The 23407-nt window shown below is 40.6% G+C and overlaps 2 protein-coding genes across 2 annotated transcripts in view; one reads left to right on the forward strand and one right to left on the reverse strand.

Annotated features, from left to right (window-relative positions):
- cdc73 (cell division cycle 73, Paf1/RNA polymerase II complex component, homolog (S. cerevisiae)) overlaps positions 1-839 on the reverse strand; it is a 323327-nt gene extending 322488 nt beyond the window's left edge. The window contains exon 1 of the mRNA XM_067990642.1: positions 395-839. Coding sequence (XP_067846743.1) covers positions 395-525 — 131 coding nt within the window. The 5' untranslated portion in view covers positions 526-839. The remainder of the gene's footprint in view (positions 1-394) is intronic.
- On the forward strand, positions 627-11248 carry glrx2 (glutaredoxin 2). Its single transcript, XM_067990643.1, has 4 exons — positions 627-911; positions 4909-5011; positions 8036-8212; positions 11039-11248. The coding sequence occupies exons 1-4, from the start codon at positions 811-813 to the stop codon at positions 11186-11188; spliced, it is 531 nt and encodes a 176-aa protein (XP_067846744.1). The 5' UTR covers positions 627-810; the 3' UTR covers positions 11189-11248.
- The last annotated feature ends 12159 nt before the right edge of the window (positions 11249-23407 follow it).

Below are 23407 nucleotides of genomic sequence, written 5' to 3' on the forward strand. Positions count from 1 at the left end.
TTGGTCAATTAAAGCCACGTAAACAACTTTGAGAAAAATTGCAACAACAAAAAAAAGGTCAAGAAAAGTTTGTGCAACAGACATTTCGCAGGCTATAGACAAGGAAAAGATCACTTTGGTCAATACTTTTGCGCAGAGTGGTACAAGTGTCAATATCCCCAAACATAACTCCCTCCCTTCCGCTTTCACATTAAACAAACAGAAAACACACCGAAAGATGACTGTTTTGTAATGTTATTGGTGGAAGTGGCAACAGAGTGTCGGCGATCTCCGCCAGCACTTCGAGAGGAGCAGGAGGAGCATCATCATCATCACCCCGCACATGCTGCTCCAGCAGGCACTCCAAACTCTACTCAAACTCCGAACCCCCAACCCCCCTCCGGGCACCACTCACCCCCAGATCACGTAATTCGTCTTCACGTTCTTAGGCCACGAAAACTCCCCGAATATGACCTCGTCCCCTTTGACCACGATCTCCTTCTTCTGGATGTTGTACTGACGCAGTACGCTCAGCACGTCCGCCATCTTGCTTCGGCTCCACTGGGCTCCTAACAACCAGGTCCTCCCACCGCGGGGCTGCCCGCACAGGATGCCTGAAATAATAAAACACAAGCGGCCGGGTGAGTGGGGGAGGAAAGACCCTGTGTCGAGCTGTCCGCACAGGACGCCTGACCGAGGGGAGGTTATAGGCGCAGAATAAAGCCGCCGGCAAAGTGCGGCGGGAGGAAGGTTTAAAGCAGAAGGACGAGCCGTCGACTGCAAATACACGACACGGCGTTTACTTTTCTTTTCGGATTGAGTTTCGTTCTAATGACTGTCATGTATTTACGAGCGAGTCGCAGGCCCAGCCAGTGGGATCTCCCTTGGCAACGGTTTCGGGAGGCGGAGACTCTCGGGGCGAACGTCCGATGGCAAGTTCTGGGGCCACTGACTGAAAACACCGATAACTAATTAACCAACCAACCAACCAGCCAACTAACTAACTAACTTCGTGGCCCATTTGACTTGATGTTAACCTCCGCTGCTGAATAATGATAACGCAGGCCTCTCTCCAGGCAGATGCTGCGACAGCAGACTGGCCGCGTTTATAAACTTGTGGGTTGCAAAACAAAATGTTAAAAAAGGAGAACGTTTGGAACTCCTTTTACCAACTTAGGGCATCAAGATTGGAATCATTTTTTAATATAAAAAAGCCACTCCATCGACATTAAAATACATATTAACGTAATCAAATCTTTCAAAATAATGATTCTTTACTGGTCTTTAATGCAGAATGAAATCAGAAATTATGTTTGTCACATTTAAGGCATTTCATTTTAGTGATTTTTTTTAAATTAGCATTTAGACTGCTGAATCAATATATAAGAGTAATCCACCATATAGCCTGAACGAAACTTTGTGGATAAATTGATAATATTCTTCAAAGTGCTGTTCTGGTCAACCCAGAGCTCAGCTTCCTCCCTGCATCCATTCATTAAGGCCATTTTCTTCCACCTTTGCAACATTGCCTACCTCTGCCGCTGAAACCATAGGCTCAACTTGACTACTTTCTTCCAATCTTCCACAAGTTTCAACAGATCTTAACTGCTGCAACACATGTCCTCACCTACACAAAGTCTCGCACTCCTCACTTCTCCGAACTCCACTGGTCCTTTGTGCCCCTTAAAATTCTTATTACCTTAAAATCCCTCCATGATCTCACCTCACCCTACATTAGTGACCTCCACTAGCCTGTATCTCCACAAACGTTTTTCTCTAACTCTGGGCTTTTCATTGTCTCCCTTTTCCCCCACTCCACCATTGGTGGCTGCTCATTCAGCCACTACGCTGCTTCTACTGTCTAGCTCCCTCCACATTGCCACCTTCTTCCCTGCCTTCAAAAACCTCTTCTCTTGAACTGTATCATTGGTCCCTTACTTTCACCTCTTCAACTATCCATTTTCCTCTGCTGATTAGTGTCACTGTTTATTTTTCTCTGTAAAGCTCGGAGATCTGCACATGAGTGAGCGCTATAGAAATGTAAGTTGTTGCAGACTGTGCATAATTTACTAGTAAGTTTAGGCATAGTTAGGTCATTTGCAATTTTTCCATTTTGAAATAACCATATGGTCAGTTTGACACTGTTTGGACCATGAGCATAAAACACACCAGTGATGTTTTTTTTAATTTGTTCTCGGGAGGTGGGTGATGCTGGAAAGGCCACATCCATCCCTAGCTGCCCAGAGAAGATGATGGTGGCCTTGAACCACTGCAGTTCTCTGGTAATTTGCTGCCAATGGTGTTAGCCTGGAATTCCCTACCTATCTCCCCAGCAATGAGGAAGGAACAGCACTACATGACAAAGTCAGGACGGTGTGTAATTTGGAGGCCAAATTGGAGGTTGTTATGTTACCATAACATTGCTGCTCTCGTCCTTCGTAGAAATAGAAGTCATAGTACAGGGAGATGCTGTCGAGCTAACCTTGATGAATTGCTGCATGTAGATAATACAGAATGCAGCCACTGTACACCAGGGGGTGGATATTGAATTAAATAGCAGGAGCTGCTCTGTCTTGGATGGTGTTGTGTAACAAGCACTCCCTACCCATCCAGAGCCTTGTAATCTCCTGGGAGAGGCAAAAAACAGATAAAAACTCAGGCCGATTAGGGGAAAAAATCTGGATAATTCATCTCTAATACCTTTAAGCAATCGAAACTAGTCCAGGAGGTCACATTGACCCTGCCTTATATTACAGGTTACCTACCCACTACAGGACATGATCTTTGTGCCAATGCCTTGTGCTGGTTTAACATGTAGTGAACCTGTAATTTCAACAGTTTGTACTAACTATTTCTCTTTACTAAAGACGTTGTAGAAGAGAAACTCGTTGCATTTGTAAGTCAATACCCAGCATATAATGGAATGACATGGTTGAGGTTCCTACTCCACTAAGTTCTTTATTGCAACCATAACGGAGAAATATTAAACAGAGATCAGTTATTTGCAGCGATAGCTTTTCAACAAGCTGCTCTTGCACACATCTTAGCAGCCACCAGTGATGGTAGTAGTGTGGAAAGTAGAGTGCGTGTGGCCCACAAGAACTGTAAAGGAAGAGTAGGTGTAAGCAATTATTGGAGTGTAACTTGCAAAATGTGACAGGATACCATGGTTCATTTTTAACTTTTTCCAATTAACTAAATCCTATTGCTCTATATAGCACCATCTTAGAAGCTACAGTGCACATATCTAGGTGACGGTAACAGGAGACAATGTTTGGAGTGTGGAATTTAGTTTATCAAGAAAAGCAATAGACAATTTATAAGAACATAAACAGGAGCAGGAGTAGGCCATACGGCCCCTCGTGCCTGCTGCACCATTTAATAAGATCATGGCTGATCTGCGACCTCAACTCCACTTTCCCATCCGATCCCTGTATTCCTTGATTCCCTTAGAGTCCAGAAATCTATTGATCTCAGTCTTGAATATGCTCAACGACTGAACATCGTCTACCCCTCTGGGGTAGAGAATTCCAAAGATTCACTACCCTCTGAGTGAAGAAATTCCTCCTCATTTCAGTCCTGAATGGCGGGTAGATAGAGTATAAGATACAGATCAGCCATGATGTAATTGAATGTTGGAACAGGCTGGAGGGGCTGAATGGCCAACTCCTGTTCCTGTTTTAATTTGATAAGGCCCTTGCGACTTGGTCGCTTTATTAAAATTAATTTTTTTAAATCAATGTTGTTCACACTTTCCTTAGTTGTCATAATCGATGTCAGTTCTAGATTTGAATCACTGGGAGTTGTCAACTCTATAAATATAAACCCGAAAAATAATAGACATTCAGGTTGGAGATCTACACCACACACACATGGCCTACTCCTGCTCCTGTTTCTTATGTTCTTATAAATTGTCTATTGCTTTTCTTGATAAACTAAATTCCACACTCCAAACATTGTCTCCTGTTACCGTCACCTAGATATGTGCACTGTAGCTTCTAAGATGGTGCTATATAGAGCAATAGGATTTAGTTAATTGGAAAAAGTTAAAAATGAACCATGGTATCCTGTCACATTTTGCAAGTTACGCTCCAATAATTGCTTACACCTAACTCTTCCTTTAGAGTTCTTGTGGGCCACACGCACTCTACTTTCCACACTACTACCATCACTGGTGGCTGCTAAGATGTGTGCAAGAGCAGCTTGTTGAAATCTTTGATTTCTTCTGTTCCGCACCTTGGGACCGCTATATTAAAGCAAGTTGCTGTTGATTTTGCATTGTAGTTGATTATTTTTTTGCCGCCAGCAATTTCGCCTTTTTCGCGAGAGTTGTTGTCTGCCAGGGTCTCCCACGTGGTTGAGGCATCAGCTGCAGAGTGAAATTGACACACTGATATCTCGTTGTGATGTCGCGTTGTATCGGAATCGGGTAGCAGCGTGCACTCGATGGCATTGCCCATCCAATCTCTGCCTGCCTGCAATGTTGGCATGTTTGCGGTTTAAAAAAAAACAGTTTCCCTTTAACTTGTGCTTTTGCCTTTCGTGTTTTGTTTCCCGCGATTGCTGTCAAACACATGGTAAACTTAACAGCAGCACACGCTGCTTTCTTTTACCCCCCCTCCGCCCCCGACGTGCATCTGTCAGCGGGAAAACATTTGTAAACAACGACGTTTGGCTTCGCGTATTTTGCGTAACTAAATCTAACCAGCATTCCCAGTGTTGCGTAACAAGGGGACGTGTGTGCAAGATCCTGCGTGAAGTGCCCATTTAATATTGCCAAAAAATCATCCGTAACCATAAGGGTCGGGAAAGCGTAATAAAAAACACATTTTCTTTACTGTTGAAGGTATCATTTGTTTTTTAAAGTACAAATATTGTTATGCTGTTTATCTTAATCTATTCCTGAATAATCTGTTTTATTGGTTCCAGCACACATCCCAGTACCGCTATGCTTCTTCCTTTTAAGAGGATGGGACAGTTGTTTTCCAGATTATCAGAATCGCATGATGACGCTGCTTTGAAGTTTATTCGCGTAAGTTGCCTTCACTTCATGTGTAGTGTTATCCGAATCTACATTATTTTTGCCCTCCCGTACTCTTGCATTCATTGTTGTGAAACTGGCAACTGCCGATCACAGCCAAGGACGCACCCGTTTGACTGCAGCATTTGCTCAAATTCGAACTAACCATTCCAGAGGCACTTCATTTAAAAAAAAGTGTTTGGCGAATCGTTTCTTCTCTTTGAAGAAGGAGTACAGTTGTCTGCTGTTTTCGTTAGAGCCACTGGTGTTGTGATGAAGCTGATCTTTTAGCACATTTTAGAAAGGTTTCTCAAACACCTTACGGTTTCAAACACTTCCCGAACGCGATAGCCCTATCAAAGACTGCCGTACCATTTTCCATTAGAACTGTAAAGCTATTATATGATTCGGATTTTAAAAGTCGAATTAACACAGTACTATGAGGAGGTAAGGCAAATCAACAAGTTGCATTTATGTAGTGCCTTTGACGTAAAGATAAGCTTCTCAGGCGAAATTTCTATACCCAAGGGGTGGTAAGAATGTGGAACGTGCTACCACAAGGAGTAGTTGAGGCAAATAGCACAGATGCATTTAAGGGGAGACTAGATAAGCACATGAGGAGAAAAGAATAGAAGGGTATGCTGATAGGGTGAGATGAAGTAGGGAGGGAGGAGACTCGTATGGAGCATAAACGCTGGCATAGACCAGTAAGGCCAAATGGCCTGTTTAGGCACTGTAATTTCGATATAACTTGATGTAGCTTAACTAAAAAAAAAGATGCCAAGCCAGGAAGGGAAAGTATTAGGAAGTGTGACCAAGAGCTTGATCGAATAGATAGGCTTTGAGGACCCTTTTAAAGGAGGAGAGGGAAGTGGACAGACTCGGAGGTTAGGGAGAAAGTGCCAGAGTTGTTTCTAGATGGCTGAAGGCAGTGCTGCTACTTTGAGGGTCACAGGAAGGAGGGGATGTCTAAAAGGCTGGAGTCTGAGGAATAGCGTGTTTGGGAGGGTGGGGGGAAGAGGGCTACAGGGCTGGAGAAGTTTGCAGAGATAGGGTGGGACGAGAACATGCGATGAGGGTTTTAGATTTAATGTATTGCAGGAAAGAAGCCAACTTAGGTTAGCGGGGACAGGAATGATGGGCGAGCGAATGGTGGGCGAGCGAGACAGTCACGAATTTTGGTTCTGCACCAGCTATTCTCTTGGGTTTGCCATCACTGGGCTCTCCTATAAGTGGGCCAAGGTCCTCTACGATCAGTTTCTCTTCGCTACCCTAGTCATATAATGGTGTGACCTGGGGATTGTAACAATGAAATCACTCATTACGTGTAATGGATACTGTAATCTTGCATGTGTCCCCGCATGGGTTCTCCTATCTTCTGGAAGGCAGAATGATAAACACGATAGTGAAACAAAGCCAATCGTAAAACAACAAGCTGGTTTATTGCGGCGTATATTAAATAATGGCATGGACATGATGGGCCGAACGGCCTCCTGTGCCATAAATTTTCTATGATTCTATGATTTTACATTTAATTTGTAAACAAACAGAATACAGTTTTCAGTGAATATTCAAACACTCCTCAGAAGAGAAAATAACAAAACATGCCACACCACGACCTCTATTAGCAGGCTATTCACTACCTTGTCAAATGGTGCAGAGGTCGAGAAGGGATAAAGCCACAGTTACAATCACAGAAACAATAATTCACAATAAATTCTAAAATAAACTTCATTAATAATCCATATCATAAAAAATAGTGGTAGTATTCTAAAAAGAATAATAAATACCTCACCTGGGAATTATTATACGGTAAACTTTTACCTGCTTCACTATCATCTGAACCTGGACACTCCTAACTGTCTTGAATTACTACATGGTATATGCTATTTCTTATATTTTATATACTGTTTTAATTTTCTGTGAGGGCTTTATTTAATTTTAGGCCCATTTTTACACTGGCATCAGCTTTCACTGCAGATTGCAAGTGCCTATGCACTTCATATTACTGAGATATGCACACATCAGGACTAATGTCTGCTGAATTATTACTTTGAACTTATCAAGAAATTATTTGCAGTTCTGTGCTGAGGTAGCTGATTTTTGATAGGCGCTTTAATTGGTCTGAATGTCCCTCGGTTAGGGAAAGACAAAAATCATTCAGCTTTTCAACTCCTGATCGTCGTTCAGTGATCTCTGCTTTATAGTGCTCAATTGTAAACAATTTTACAACACCAAGTTATAGTCCAGCAATTTTATTTTAAATTCACAAGCTTTCGGAGGCTTCCTCCTTCGTCAGGTGAACGATGTGAAAAAAAAAGTGCTCAATCATGGACGTCAGGCGAGAACAGGATTGAGCTCAGCTATGATAGCATCCACAGTCAAGTAGCCAGGCAACATTCATTTTATAGGCTTAGATATTAAGAACGGCTGTTTGGTTGAGGTACCAATGGGCTATTGCTGCCCACAAAACAATACCTCAGCATACGTCAGTACCTTGAAAAGAGGAGAAAAGGAAAAATTGCAGTTGCTGACTTAGAAAATGTTAAGATCAGTTTATGTAGCATATAGCAGTAAATAAGAAGTTACTTGCCTGACAGTTTTTCCATTAGTTACGTTTTTCTTGTATTGTTTGACCCAAGTGTATGAGTAAGTACTTGCCTGTGGTCACTCCCATAACCTTAGTATTTCAGGGCTTTTTTTCCTATTAAACCATTAATATTCCTCTCTATGTTGTTCTCCAAAGGCATGAGCCTAAGATATTTAATGCAGTGTATTCGTTCCTTATCAAACTAATCAATGGAAAATGTTGCCATGTTTGCCTACAAAACCACAGTACCTACACTTAAAAAGTAATTCATTGGCTGTGAAGCACTTTGGGGCATCTTGATGATGTGAAAGGTGCTACATAAATGCAAGTTCTTTAAAGTAATTGCAACAACTGTCTTGTAAAAGATAGCCTGGATTTAAAAAAAACAAATCATGAATCAGGAGGTGAACAAAATTTAGTTACTTACTTGTAAATTCTTTTTTCAGAACCAAGTTTTGCGAAACTGTGTAGTGATATTTTCCAAGACCTACTGCCCTTACTGTACGAAGGCAAAGAACCTCTTTGAAGAAATAGGAGCCAATTTTAAGGCGATTGAGCTGGATCAGCGCAGTGATGGCGACTACATCCAAAATATTCTTGAGGAGTTGACTGGAGTTAGGACAGTAAGTCACCAATATTTGTACTTTCTCCACCTTCCCAAATTAAATGAGGTCCCAATATATGGTTCTCCAGGGAATCAAAAGTAAGATACAAGGACCAGGGGAAACAGATCCTCACTGGAAGACACATTTCAATTTATTTATTTTCCTCCAGACTTTAGGGCTTCGTATCAAAACATCTACCCACAACAGAGTTAAAATAGAAAAAAAACTACAGCAAACCAACTGTTAGCTTTATTAGTCTTTGTGATGGAAGGGTAGAATGTAGGTAATGTCTTAGGTGTGACTCTCACACCCAAACTGTTGAGCTATCTTTTTCTTTCATGCACTGATTGACCCTGCTGTACATTTCCAATTTTTAATATTTTAAATTTGTAGTACTCACATTTTTTCTTTCTGTTTCAGCAGTATGTAATGTGCTGGAAATAAGCTTCAAAACTGTATTTGAATGTCTGCTTTTAACAGACTTTTGTTCCATAACTGTTACAATTAGTCAGCAAAAATTATGCATATGAACTATGAGCAGTAACACAAAAATGTAAATTTTGGTCCCCCGAAGACTCATCAGTTTTAACCAGTGAGCAGCAAGGCTGTACAAAGGAAGGTGCCAGGTTAAATTCCCAGTTTGTGCCAAGTTAGCTGAACTCAGCCAGGGTAGAAGGTAGGCGCTACAGTTGGCATTAACACCCTTGGGTTAAGAGGGGGGAAATTGTCTAGGGGTCCCCCCTCCTGCCTGCTGTCCAGCGACCCATTTGGACATGAATGTGCGTGGATGTTGGGTCTGGCTCAGCAATGATGTGCCATGCAATCTAATAGCTTACTGGCCTTCACTAGCAAGTTTCGCATATTAAGCCACTTGTAGCACTTGGTTGAGGTATTCGAGGACAACCAGACCTGTACCCCAGAAGAGACTCGATGTTTCTGGAAAGAAGGGGAGGAGAGAAAGTTGGTCAGAAAAAAAATAATTGGAACTGATGAGTCATCTGAGGGTCAAAACTTTCAGGAAAGGCAGTCAGATGATAAGTGACACGGTGTATTGGAAAAGTATGAAAATTTATGTTGTACTGTATCAAGATATTAATCTCTTCTTAATTAGTGTTTATTGCTATTTTGTAAATTTCAGTACCTTCTAAACACTCTAGAATGCTAATAGTAAAATATTAAAGGTAATAGGGGCAGCCAAATTGAACTTGTAAGAGCTTTCTGTTTATTTATTGTCATACCTGTAAGGAAGGTTTAGTTTTGAAATCAAATAATTTCAAAACCTACGTTATTGCTTTTAATGCTATTCCATCATCAACCTTCAAACAATTAAAAATGGAATATATTTAGATAAAACTCACAACTACTTATTGCCTCCTTTCTTACCAGACTTTGCCTTTACTTTAGGCTTAAAAGTCTGGTAAGGAGACAATAAGTAGTTGGGGTATGGGGAAAAGGACCCAATAGATAGCTGTTTCAAGGAATTGGCACATGCACAATGAGCCAAATGTCTTCATTCTGTGCTGGAAAAGCCTGATTTCTGTGATTCCACCTTGCTTTTTGCAGTGCATGCAACCAGAGTAATTAGTAAATATAAACTAGACACCAACTAATGCAAGCAACAGACCAGTGGTGTGACTGGTACTGCCTCCACTGTAATATTGCTGGATAGTTAGTGTTCAGGCACTGGAACAAGTCTGTCACTAAGCAACAGACTACATGGTAATTTAAGGGGACAATTTTCCACAATTTTTGGGGGCAGGCTCAATTCCTTGAATAGCCTGTTCTGGAAGCTCAACTCAGTTGGTGACATGCAGTAGGTACTATCTCTTTTGTAGCAAACACTTTTGTAGCAATACATGAAGTTAGTGACGCAATAGTCATTGAATGGATCATTCCACACAGACTCGCATACAAATCTGGTAAAAAAAATAATACAAGACACTTCACCAGGCAACCAAATCCTCTTAAATCCTTGCTTATGTGCAGTTCACAAGATAATTATGGATTAGGAAGACCATTTGGCCCATATGAACATTTATAAAACACTGGTTCGGCCACAACTGGAGCCTTGTGTCCAATTCTGGGCACCACACTTTAGGAAGGATGTGAAGGCAGTAGTGAGGGTGCAGAAAAGATTTACTAGAATGGTTCCAGGGATGAAGGACTTCAGTTACGTGGATAGGCTGGAGAAGCTAGGTTTGTTCTCCTTAGAGCAGAGAAGGTTGAGAGGAGATTTGACAGATGTATTCAAAATCATGAGGGGTCTAGACAGAGTAGATAGAGAGAAACTGTTCCCATTGGCGGAAGGGTCAAGAACCAGAGAGGACACAGATTTAAGATGATTGGCAAAAGAACCAAAGACGACATGAGGAAAAACTTTTTTACGCAGAGAGTGGTTATGACCTGGAATGCACTGCCTGAGGGTGGTGGAGGCAGATTCATTCATGGCTTTCAAAAGGGAATTGGATAAGTACTTGAAGGGAAAAAATTTGCAGGGCTACGGGGAAAAGGCGAGGGAATGGAACTAGCTGGATTGCTCTTGCAGAGAGCTGGCATGGGCTCGACTGGCCGAATGGCCTCCTTCTGTGCTGTAACCGTTCTATGATTCTATGATGTTAGTTAATCCATCCAGAACCACCCTGCAGTCCCCACCATTACACAATCTAATCATTTCCTAAAAGTATCCAGAGTATTTGCCTCTAGTACTCTATCTGGTAGTCTATACAAGGGCAAATATAATATCTGATAAGGGAACCAGTTCTTTAGGAATAAAAACATTAGAGCCTGTTGCATCGGGTTCGACATCAACCAATATCATGCCAGCACTTTTTTTCTTTTGCACAGGTTCCAAGAGTATTTGTCAATGGAAAATGCATTGGTGGTGCTGTGGACACAGCTAAGCTCCACTCAAATGGTAAACTACTGCCTTTAGTGTTACGATGTTCTCCGCCTTGCAAATTGGACGAATCCCATTATCGTCATCATTCTCAATAATATTGAATGCCTGCATTCTTTTACCTGCTCATTACTTTTGAAATAAATCATGAAGATTCAGTGTTGTGCCAGACTACTTATACACACTTAGTATAATGCAAGCATCTAAATTATTTAAAAATACTTAAATAAACACTTAAAAACACTTTTACCATTTATGCTTCTCCCCATACTATTCATCAGCTAACAACCTCTGCCCTTGTCGCCTTGATTTTACATCCAGGCAATATACTAGAAATACTTGAATTGTATTGTGCTTTGAATTTTTGTTTTAGATTTATTTGCTTTTATACCTCCCTTGCCCCCTTCACCCCCACCCAAAAGAGAATTGCTTTGCCTATGTACTGTATGGATAGAACGGGCACGATGAGGGAATTGTGGCTACATACCTCTGCCACTCTATGGTAAGTGTTACACCAATGTGTCACCACATTATTTGCTTTTCAATACACCTCTTAGTGTTTGAGTTTTGCAGGATTTCAAGTTCAGTTTCCTGGATTTTATATTTTTTTTGCACAGCGTTGATTCCTCTTTGCCATATCCTGTGCTATATGCACCAATCTCTGAAACAGAGCAGTTGGACAGACAACTTGTTTCCAGGCCTCAGTCAGTACCATCTTGAACTGGTCATTGGGAATGTGCATACGAACAACTGAGGTTGACTCTTCCCATACTTTGGGGACACTCCTTACCCTACTCAGTCTGGCTGGGGTTAGGAACACACCATCTTGTAAATCATAGCAAAGAATTCCTGTTCTACTACACCATGCTGCAGCATGTTAATGAATCAAAGTACTGTACAACAGAGATGGACGTTGTTTTAATTGGAGGAGCAAAAGGAAGAGGTCAAAATACTAATATGGTTACTGCTGCATATCAAGCTCAGCTTTTTCTATTCCCCTGCTCTGATTTTTCTCATCTTACCCTCCTCTTTGGAATGTTATGTCTCAGGTTGGGGTGCAGTAGCCTTCCTGTACCACCTCAAGTGGAGAAGCTTCACATGTGAACCATACAGTGATTGTTGGTGAGCTGTTCAAACAGGGCCATCATAGCCAACTGCGGCCCTCTCCATACCCAGTGTTCATGTGTAATTTCAGCAGAGGCTGCTGGACAGCAACTAGGATCAGGAAGTCTGGTTGATATTTCTTCCCCGCCCCCCTCCTTATTCTGGGGACATTAAATTAACTTGTATTAACCCCCACCCATGTGATTGGCCAACTCAACACAGCAGAAATCAAAACTGGAACCTTTTGGATTTCACAGTGTCACACCCTGTAGTGCATTAACCCATCAGGGGAGGGGGGAGGTCGAGTTCAGGTCTCTTAAATAAAGTTAAAACCCGCAAGGTAAAATTATTGATTATTATTACATTACATTTGTGAAGTAATACCGTGCAAGGAGTTTCACTTTTGGCATTTTATTATTTTAGCAAAACAATCAAGCTGAGCACTTGAGAAGAATTGGGCACCTTATCCTTCCAATCCACTCATTTTAACTTCATCATATGCATTCTAATTGTATAAAATGACACTAAAGTACAAGTCATCCCTTGACATGAGAGAGCTTGTAAGTAGACCTGTAAAGTGTTTGCACTTATAAGCTTGATTTTCACAATATTTTACACCGAAATACCTCCAAAACATGTAACCAGAATTATTGAAAGCTTTGTACACTAACATTTACTTCTGGAAAAATACTTCAATTAAACAAATGAGAAAAAAAATAGAATGCCTTTGTTTCCCACACCTGCTGCATTTCAAGATTACATGTATTCACGAGACTGAGATGTATACATAATAGATTACATTGGTGTCAAGTTAATACACTGCCAGGTTGTACAATTATCTAGTGTTTGTATTAAGTATATGAAGACTTGAGTTTCATACTTTTCTGTTTGTCAGATAAACAAAACTGGCACATATTGTGCATTTGGAACTAGCTCACCGTCCGAGAATATCACGTAGGCTCAGGAATTTTGAAGATAAAAGTGTCTAAGGACAACAGCAATGTGCATTTCTAAAGCACCTTTAACTCAGAAAGACCTTCCCAAAGATGTAATCAAAAAAACTGACACCAAGCCAAAGAAGGAGATATTAGGAGGGATGACCAAAAGCTTGGTCAAAGAAGTGGGTCTTAAAAATGGTCTTCAAGGGGGAGAGGGAAGTGGAGGGGTTTAGGGAAGGAATTCCAGAGCCTGAGGCCTAAGCGGCTAAGGTAGGCAATGGCAATGGCCAATGGTATGGAAAAAGGAAGAAGAATGCACAAGAAGCCAGAGTCAGAGAAACAGAGAGTTCAGGGTAGGAAGTTGTACAGCTGGAGGAGGTTGGGGGCATGGGGGAATGAAAGGATTTGAACATGAGAGGAGAACTTTACATTTGAAGGGCTGGGGAACCAGGATCCATTATAGATAAGCGAGGACAGGAGTGATGGATCAGCGGGAATTGGTGTAAGATAGGATATGGGCACCAGAGCTTAAAAAGTGTAGAGGGTGAAGATGACAAACATTTAATATTTGCAATTAAATTAGAAGAACCTTATACTGGTGTTAGATCCATATGCATTCAGCTTTTAGTGTCTTGCATATTCTGGAATTCACTGGTGCATCTATGTGTTTTCTTGTAAAACAAATCTTGACCCATTATTTAATGTCCAATACATGGAAAATATGTCCTGTGAAAATTATGTTTTCAAGATACTGATGTTAATGTCTTGTAATATTCCACATTACAGCTCGTAAGGTGTTACTTTAAGGGTGCATTTACCCAAGTTTAGTGATGGCGCTAAGTGGATTGAGCTTCACACCAACTCTAAAATTGTGTAGTGTAAAATGGGTTTTCAAGCCTGAACTGATTCCAAAGCAAAGTGGAATGAGATTGCCTTCTCCAGAGTGTCAAGTCGGACCCCAACTCTAGATTCAATCATTTGCCCTGTAGCTGCACTGCTGGTGTAAATCAAAACCACTTCTCACCAATGCTATAATTGTAGTGCAAGTTCAAATCCGGTGGAGTAGAATAATCATTTTGTCATTTGTTGAGTTATGAAAAAGTTAATACAAATAAACCTGTTTCAATTCGACTTAGGGCAATATTTTGTTCTGTGTTTCAAGTTTAAATAAAAACGTTCATTGGATGGGAAAAGAATATTTCTTTAACTTTACGCATAAAGGAAAATATTCTGGCTCACTGAAAATTCATGAAAACTAAACAGATTTCTGGTTTTGTCCATCTATATAACTAAACAAAATTACTCAGACAGTACATAAACAACCAATAATTCTAATCATGCAAATATGCTACTTGGAACTGAACATTCCACATCTCCTTCATAATGTCTTTGTAGTTGCCATCATTGACCAGCTCCACAGGATTGTGTGAAGAAGCTGAATCTAGATTTGAATAGCCTGATTGGTGTTGCTGTTATATCTTAATAATAGCAGCATAAAAACTGTTTAGGTAATTCTGTGCTCCTAATTTAATAAAATGTACACGTCCATTTCATTTGTTTTTCTTTTACTTACACAACTTTAATAATAAAATAAGAAACTAAAAATTATGCACTAAAATAGTGCTTAGAAATGTTAACTATGACAACACTAAGCAGCCGAAAATGTTATCGCTTTAACTACCTTTAAAATTTAAAAGCATTTGAATATATGTAATTAATGTTAAGGCAGTTAATCATTATGTTCATATTTGTACAGTATTGTTGCATTTAATTTGAAAAGCAATGTTGGCAACTAATTGCTTTATTACTATACAATGTCTAATTTCCATGGAAAAAGCAGCTTTAGAAACTAACCTTTGCTTTAAATTGCTAGGAGTCCGCCATTAGATAGAGCCAGATACAAATCCAAAACATTATGTAAAACAGCTTTGTGTTACCTTTGGGTTTCATCAAGTGTGTAAAATTGAAGAAAAACACCATTTTACAAGAGGCAATATTTGTCAGCTTGCATGCAATAGACTTTGATATTAGATCCTAAATGCTGTCAGTTTTGTTGTCAGCTTCATCATACTCGAGCTATGTATTCAAACAAAATAATTATATGGTATAAAATTAGTCATATTTAAAATGTTTTGAGAATAATGGATGCTTAGAGTTCTATTCTGTACATTTCATTTTAATCTAATTGAATATCATAGGTAAATCAATTTAAAAATATACAGTAAGCTTGCAAATATTAAAGTCATCACACAATTTGATAGAGTCATTATACCTTGTTTCCACCTCAGAAATTATGAAACACAAATTCAAGTTTGCAAGTGGAGACCCGTCATTTCTTGCCTTCTCATTTTTTACATTTATTACCATGCATAGATTAAGTGATTAATTTGCACAAACATGTTAAAATTGTAGAATGTCAAATAATATCTGATTGGACGGCTTAAGTTTCTGATGACACTAAAATAAATGGGATATGATCAGTTTGATGCAAGCTGAATGGATTTATCACTGGAAAATTGTCTCTAATGCATCTTTACAGCTGACAGTCTGAAAATCCCCTCCGGAGACAAAGAAAAAGAATGGAGATGAGCTGCACCACGTGCTACAAGTACTGTATGCAGGTTTGCGCCCATGATTTACCACACAGTGGGTTCCCAGTTTCAGCTATGCCATCAGAATAAAACATAGATGAAACATATGACCCTCAAGAATATGTTCCAGACCCTGAGCTGCAAGAAATTGGGCACCACTGTTTTACTGACTACACAAAGCCTACTCAAAGCGTTGTACCAACATCAATCAAAATGTAGCAAAGCATATTTAGAGGTTTAAATTTTCACATTGGAAAAAAAAGACGTAATCAGACCAAAGGACATACAAAGAATGTCGGGGGGAGGGGAATGACCTGGTCCATTAAGCCTGCCCCATCCAGACATGGTGCAGCCTAACTGCTCCATCAACCCTTTTCACCCCACCACGCTCACATATACACAGCCACGCAATCTCCTGGGAAAGGCAGGGGGAAAAAACTTGGGCCAATTAAAAAAAGAGATTCTAACGGTAGAAAGAAAGTTGAAAACCCACTACGTGAACTCCAAGTTATTGAGAACTTCACTGCCCACTTCTAATCCCGCTCACATATCACCCTTGTCCTCACCACACTCCATTGGCTCATCATCCCTCACAATTTTCATCGTCCTCTGCATAATCTCGTAGCAACCTGGCGCTTCCACGCCTCCACTCTTCCAAATCTGCTCTACTCCATGTTCCTCCTCCCCTACCTTCAACTCTCGGTGTCAGAACCTTCAGCCATCTCATCCCAGCCTCCAGAACTCCCTCCAACCTTTGGTAACCTCCCGCCTCCTTCTGCTTAGACCGAACCCTGATTTGCAACCGAAAAGATGCTATATAAATGTAAATTATTGAGTATTACTGTAGAATAATGAATGCAAGCGTGACCGGAATCTCATTAAGAAATTCAGTTGAGGCCATAAACTGTGAGATATCATCTGACCATTGAGATTAGATTATAGTTTTGCAGTCATCCCAAGGGTCACCCCTCCCCACAATATGCACTATGAACTTTACAAGTTGGTTTTCCCAACTTTGGGAATTAATTAATTCACTCCATGACTTTAAAACTTAATGCACCGCAGGATTAACGGCTGCGATACCAGCACGGCAGGTTTATTAAAATAATGTGCAGTCAATTACTGGGAAATATGGTTATTAAAATGCCAACCAGGTTGGCACTACAAGCGTCACAATCAGCCCAGTTTTGATTTATTATTGGGGTAATATTGACACTTTTTGAGTGGTCACTTAAAAAAAATGTAACTCACTGTTAAACAGCACTCCAGCATCCCTCAGGGTGAGCTGTCAGATATCCACATCACAAAGGCAGAGCTACGTGATGTAAGTATCCGCGGGTTTACAACACCTCCATTGTGTTGGACCAGGATCACGACGCAAAGTTGAAAAATCGATCTTCAAGAGCCTGCACCGTCCCTGAGTGTCTGTGATGTTCGCGCTGGAAGAGTCTTTACTCCAGTTCAACGTCTATTCAACAGGTTATTATATATCCCTTTACCATTGAATAACGAGACAATAAAAAAAAAGTTCTCTTTCATGCTACAATTTAATGACATTGTAATTGAGGTTAATTACATTTTAAAGAGATTTTTAATCTGTTAATTCCAGTACTTGGACAGAACTAACAGGATGGGGGGTATATTTTCCGGACCACAGACATGCCTGTCATATACTGATGCCACTGCTTTCCAGATAGTTCACGTGAGTTTCAAATAATTCAGGTGTAGTTTTGCGAATGCATTATTATGTATGCTTTCTCTCCATCGTCATTTATTTCTCATTTGCGACTAAGAAAGATAAGAGGGAGTGTGCCAATTAAATAATTCCAAATGCATGAACAGCATTTGTTCAAATGGAATAACTAACCAAATTCGAAAATGTTAATGCTTCCCGTTTACGAACAGTTTTTGAGTTATATTATATCGTTGTCACCTACAAATTGCGTGATAATTTCCCCATTCTGGTGCCCATAAATTAAAACACATGAAAAAAATTGAACAAACGAAATTGCTTGTTTTTTTATATATATATTTGTTTTGGAGATTATGGGTGGCATGGGTCAGGCTGCATTTGCTGCCCACTCTAGTTGCTCTCAGAAGGTGGTGATGGTGGGCCTTCTCCTTGAACCACAGTACTTGTGAAGGTGCTCCCACAATGATGTTAGGTAAGGAATTCCAGGATTCTGACCCAGTATGTCCAAGTAACAACATCAACAACTTGCATTTATATAGCACCTTTAATGTAGTGAAGCATCTCAAGGCACTTCACAGGAGTGTTATCAAACAAAATTTGATACCGAGCCACTTAATGAGATATTGGGATAGGTCACCAAAAGCTTGGTCAAAGAGGTAGGTTTTAAGAAGCATCTCAAAGGAAGAGAGAGAGGTAGTGAGGCGGAGAGGTTTAGGGAGGGGATTTCAGAGCTTTGGGCCTAGGCAGCTGAAGGCACGGCCGCCAATGGTGGAGAGATTAAAATTAGGGATACGCAAGAGGCCAGAGTTGGAGGGGGGGCAGAGATCTCGGAGGGTTGTAGAGCTGGAGGAGGTTACAGAGATAGGGAGGGGTGAGGCCATGGAGGGATTTGAAAAGAAGGATGAGAATTTTAAAATAGAGGCATTGCTGGACCAGGAGCCAATGTAAGTCAGTGAGCACAGGCGTAATGGGAAAACAGGACTTGGTGCGAGTTTGGATCCGGGCAGCAGAGTTTTGGAAGTAAGGTTATATAATCTGTTAAAAATGTAGAGTATTCCTGTGAGCTTTGTTTCCAATCTGTTGGTAAATATGTGACATGAAGGTAAATTTCAGTTGGAAACACCAAAAGGCATTTTTATCTAGCTTGGGGAGAGTGACGTCTGAACGGTGCTGTCTAGATTTTGCATTGGCACCGGGGAGCCAGTCTTTAGCAGCGCTGAGCTCGACTTTATACTTACGGAGAGTAAACACACCTGATCAGCTCCCTGTGTTTAAATTACTGAAATCAGCTTTCCTATCCCAGTAGCAAAAGTGTAAGTCCATGATTAGTGGGCCTAGGGAGGGTGCCTGGGGTGTCTGGAAACCACTGAACTCCGATCATGTAAAAGTGCCTACAACATTGGCAAAAAAACATCTTGCCCATGAAGACATTGTGACAAAACTCTCAGCTCTTTCCTTTCCTAAAATTTGATTAATGCACTCAACTCTTAGCACCATTATATGTTCTGGAAATATGAGGCAGCCTTTTCAGAATCAGAAAGTAGTGAGGTCCCCAAGTCCAGCTGGTTGGGTGGGTTTACCATTTTCCATATGCCCAAATCATGGTCAAATACAGAGTCCCTGGGTGTAATTTTCATCTTCATCATGGAGCGGATCACCCACATGTTATAGAATCCGCCCAATTTTCATTTCCATTGAAATCAGTGGGTATGAAATTCGGTTGAGTTCTTCAGTGAACGGGCGATTCGCTCCACCGGCTTACCGCCCAAGCGGTGAAGGTGAGAATGACTTCCCCTGTATTTATATAGTTGGACAGCTTTGCTTTAGATTACATTTTTGACAGTGCTGACAAGCTTCACCTTTCTTAATTTTTTAAAATTGGATTCAGCTGAAGACTTTACCTGTACAAAATGAACAAAACTCATTTTGATGTCACTATATTCAAAGTAAAACATTTTCCAATAAAAAGCACATTGACGGAGCTTCTCCAATGGCTCAGTGAGTTTAGCTAGTGAGTAACTGAATTATATAGACTAGGAAAGTCCTAATTTCAATTTCCAGTTATGCTGAATTAGTTGATCTCCACCGAGACAGTTCTTGACGCCCTATGATAGTTTCAGCAGTCCTCTGTTAGGAAGGGGGGAATTGGCCAGGGTTCCTGCTCCTGAATGTTATCCAGTGACCCCAGATGGAAGTGCATGTGGGTAGACATTAGGCAAGGGCAGAATCTGGCATGTCAGTGATGCCTCCTTGGAAAATAACTTGCCAGCATTCTCGGTAATAGCTCACACATGAATGATTGTTCACTTGGATAAGCAAGGAATCATGGCCTTCAGGAGAGGAGGGTTGAGGTAGTTGAGGCAAAGGCCCATATCGATTTACATTTAGGAGTTAAAAAAAAATGCAAAATTGGCCTTTGCCAGATTAAAAAGAGCATTATAAATTTATGCTGGAGCCAAACTTTCTAATAGCACAGTCCGCAGAAGGGAACTTGTTATGAATAAATTTACTACAGCTAGATATATTTTATTTCTTATGGGAAACTGTCCTTCTAAATCCAGAAAACATTAGCATGTTCCACTGAAAAGAAACAGAGATGATCACTAATGGTGCCCAAAACATATTTAAAGCATTGCTCAGAACATAGGAAATGTGTCAGCTTTGGCTCAGTGGTAGCACTCTCGCCTCTGAGTCAGAAGGTTTTTGGGTTCAAGCCCCACTCCAAAGACTTGAGCACAAATCTAGGCTGACACTCCAGTGCAGTACTGAGGGAATGCTGCACTGTCTGAGGTGCCGTCTTTCGGATGCGACGTTAAGACTGAGGTACAATCTGTCCTCTCAAGTGGACATAAAAGATTCCATAGCACTATTCGAAGAGCAAGGGAGTTCTCCCGAGTGACCTGGCCAATGTTTATCCCTCAACCAACACCTAAAACAGAGGATCTCGTCATTTATTTCATTGCTGTTTGTAGGATCTTGATGTGTGTAAATTGGCTACCATGTTTCCTACATTACAACTATGACTACACTTCAAAAATACTTCACTGGCTGTAAAGCGCTTTGGGACATCCAGAGGTCGTGAAAGGCAAGTCTTTCTTTACCCATATTCTACACAGAATATCTCCTCCTTTACCTTTTAAAAGTACATCAGGTCCACATATTCTCTCTGCCCTGCTGCACCTTTCCATTCCATCTCATAACAATTGTATTGCTACTCATTACTACCTTCCTCCAAGGCCTCTCGGATTTCCTTCAGATCAGGATAACATCTAAGGATTCCCATGGTATCTTTGTACAATGTACTGAGCCCAGTTGCTGCAAACTTGCCCAGATCGCACAGCAAAGCAACATCAGACAGACAATGTCTCCTGCTACACTTGCTAATTGCTCAGTATTTTTATAATGCAATGGTTGGGAAGTAGTTGAAACTTGTGTTATAATGAAGGAAACGTTTAGAATTTGCTCCTGGCTTCCTCAATTCCTTCCTAATACATTCCTTAATTTTGGGAGTCTCTATTTTTGCTCAATATGCAATATATTTGATAATTACTTTTAGTCCTCTTGAAATCTTGGAAAAAGATGACCTTCCTGAGGCACAGCATTGGCAGTGATTATAGAGCAGGCTGTAGTCCAGACTGCCTTTCTTTTTCCTCCTGGCTGAAGAAGGTTGTGAGTTTCATTTTAAGTATTGGGAATTTTCTTCAGGGTGCCAAAGCCTATCACAGAACAGAGGCTTAATGTACAGATGCAGATAACACAATGTGCTGATTTACCAAGCAATAAACCTCATTGAAATGAATAGGAAAGACCAATCCCTTGGGATATAATAAAATTAAACTACAGCAATGTTTAGCAATCAAATACGGATTGAGTGGAGAAGAAAAATAATATTATTTTTAAGAAATTGAAAACAAAACTCTTCAATTAATTTTTTCAGGACACAATTACACAAAACCGTGTTGTGATCTTTTCCAAAACGACATGCCCCTACTGTGATATTGTAAAGAGCATATTTACAGAACTGGGTGTTCCTTACAAAGCGATCGAATTAGATCTCCGGAATGATGGTGTGCATCTCCAGTATATTCTTACTGAAATGACCGGTATAAAGACAGTAAGTCTACTAGATTTCTACATATTGTAAACCCTTTGTCTCATCTTTTTAAAGGTTTAAATCTATGGTTACCCAGAGCTACAATCATTTATAAATGAGGAGTAAGTTAAATAGTTCAATAACTCCCTTGTTAACTCAAGGGTAGGTGCATGGCCCAGTATGGAATTGAGTTGTATAGACCAGTAAAGTTCCACATTAGATCCCTAGCAGACCTCAGCCATTGCCTGGCCTTAGACTAGTTGGGCTAGGGATGGGGGGTGGGGAGGTGGCAAACAATCAGGGTTACTGCTCTTAAAATGTTATCCAGCGATTCCTACTAGAGAGTATATGTGTGATCATCAGTTAAGGACTGGATCAGGCTTGGGTATGACACTCTTCCCTCACCCCACCCCCCCCAATCTCACCCCCACCCCCACACACTCATGGTCAAATAGCCTGCCAATATTAATTTTCCAGATATGCACATGTATAATGGCCAATTGGGTGGCCAGTGCCTGTGGAATTGTACTCCAACTCGAGTAAACATCTTCAGTGGAGGAGGAAAGAAGATTGGAGAAGGAAAGAAAACATCACTAACAAGTGCTAGAACATCAGTAACCATGCTAGAGCTGACCTAGCAGTGCCACTGAGTACAAGGATAGGAATGTCTTGTATTCCTCAACTCGAACTTCCTTTCACCCAAAAGGCACAAAGTGAGTTCAGTTGATTTATGAAAAAAATGCTTTAAAAAAAAGTGCAATTGTTTTCAGCCACCCTTCAAGATCTTTCCTCTTCCTTTCTCTCTGCAGTGCATTAGTCCAGAGGGAGACCACTAAGTCACTAGGCTTCTATTTAACTAATGGCTGCTATGGCTGACGGCCTCCTGTGTGACTCAATTCTTTAACTTCCTCTTTGAGGAGATTCTTTGACTACACTCAGCACTTCCCTTAGAATCTCAACTGAAATTAAATATTCAATGAGTAGAAGGATTCACAGGAAAGAGTCAGTGCCCTCCATGGTGCAGGATGTTACTGCAACAATTGGGCCACCATTTATGAAGGAATATATGTTACATATCAACGGGTGTCTAAAAGCAACTTGGTGGCACAGGCCGAGGAGACACAGGTCTGAGCTCCACTCTGCCGAGTTCCCAATCTCAGTTGAATCACTTTAGGGAGGTGCCGGCAAGACATTTCCCCACGGAGAGGGGTGAACAGTCAGTCATTCTCAAGATGCTCATGTATGCTCCATAGTGGTCAAAAAGTATTTGATGATTCTGGGAGGAAGTTAGCTGTCGATCCTAGTGGTTACAGGTGGCCTACAGGTCTAGGGAAGAAATGGGGGAAAGAATTTAGGTGAATACACTCAAAGAAAATCAAGATCTATCTTAATCTTGTAGCTTCAATTCTTTGCTTTAAACTGGATTATTATTATCGAAAATATTTAGAATTCACTTTATTCAACTTAGAATATGTCCTTTCTTTACAAATCTAAACTAATTACACATTGTAATATGTTCTATGGAAATCAGGAAATTTCTCTGCACTTCACCATCCCAAAATTACTCAGGGCCCCCGTCTGGTCCTGTATCATCGTGTGATATTCTGTATATCATTTGGATCCATTTTAGTGTCTGATATCAAAAGCAGTGGCAGCCCACAATGGAACCATAAAAACATTATTACAGGATATAATCGAAACTCAGCATTAAGAAGACTAGCAAACCAATCTTGTAGTTTATGACATCATCTGATCCCCACAATTTAGTTACTGCCTTCTAACCACCGCTAGACTCCCAGTATCCTCTGTGTATTTCACAAATGTTTGAACATACTTCTCCCCTTCCAATGTTTCCATTTTCTTGTGAACACACTGACTTATGTTGTGGTAAGGCTGCT

Source organism: Heptranchias perlo, chromosome 9, assembly GCF_035084215.1.
Source record: "Heptranchias perlo isolate sHepPer1 chromosome 9, sHepPer1.hap1, whole genome shotgun sequence".
Taxonomy (NCBI): domain Eukaryota; kingdom Metazoa; phylum Chordata; class Chondrichthyes; order Hexanchiformes; family Hexanchidae; genus Heptranchias; species Heptranchias perlo.

Bases quoted from the DNA above. Each gene is read 5' to 3' on its own strand.
- glrx2 (XM_067990643.1), top strand. From the start codon at position 811: ATGACTGTCATGTATTTACGAGCGAGTCGCAGGCCCAGCCAGTGGGAT. The intron at 912-4,908 runs GCAAGTTCTGGG...TATTGGTTCCAG, and splicing joins CTCGGGGCGAACGTCCGATG to CACACATCCCAGTACCGCTA. The intron at 5,012-8,035 runs GTAAGTTGCCTT...TTCTTTTTTCAG, and splicing joins CTGCTTTGAAGTTTATTCGC to AACCAAGTTTTGCGAAACTG.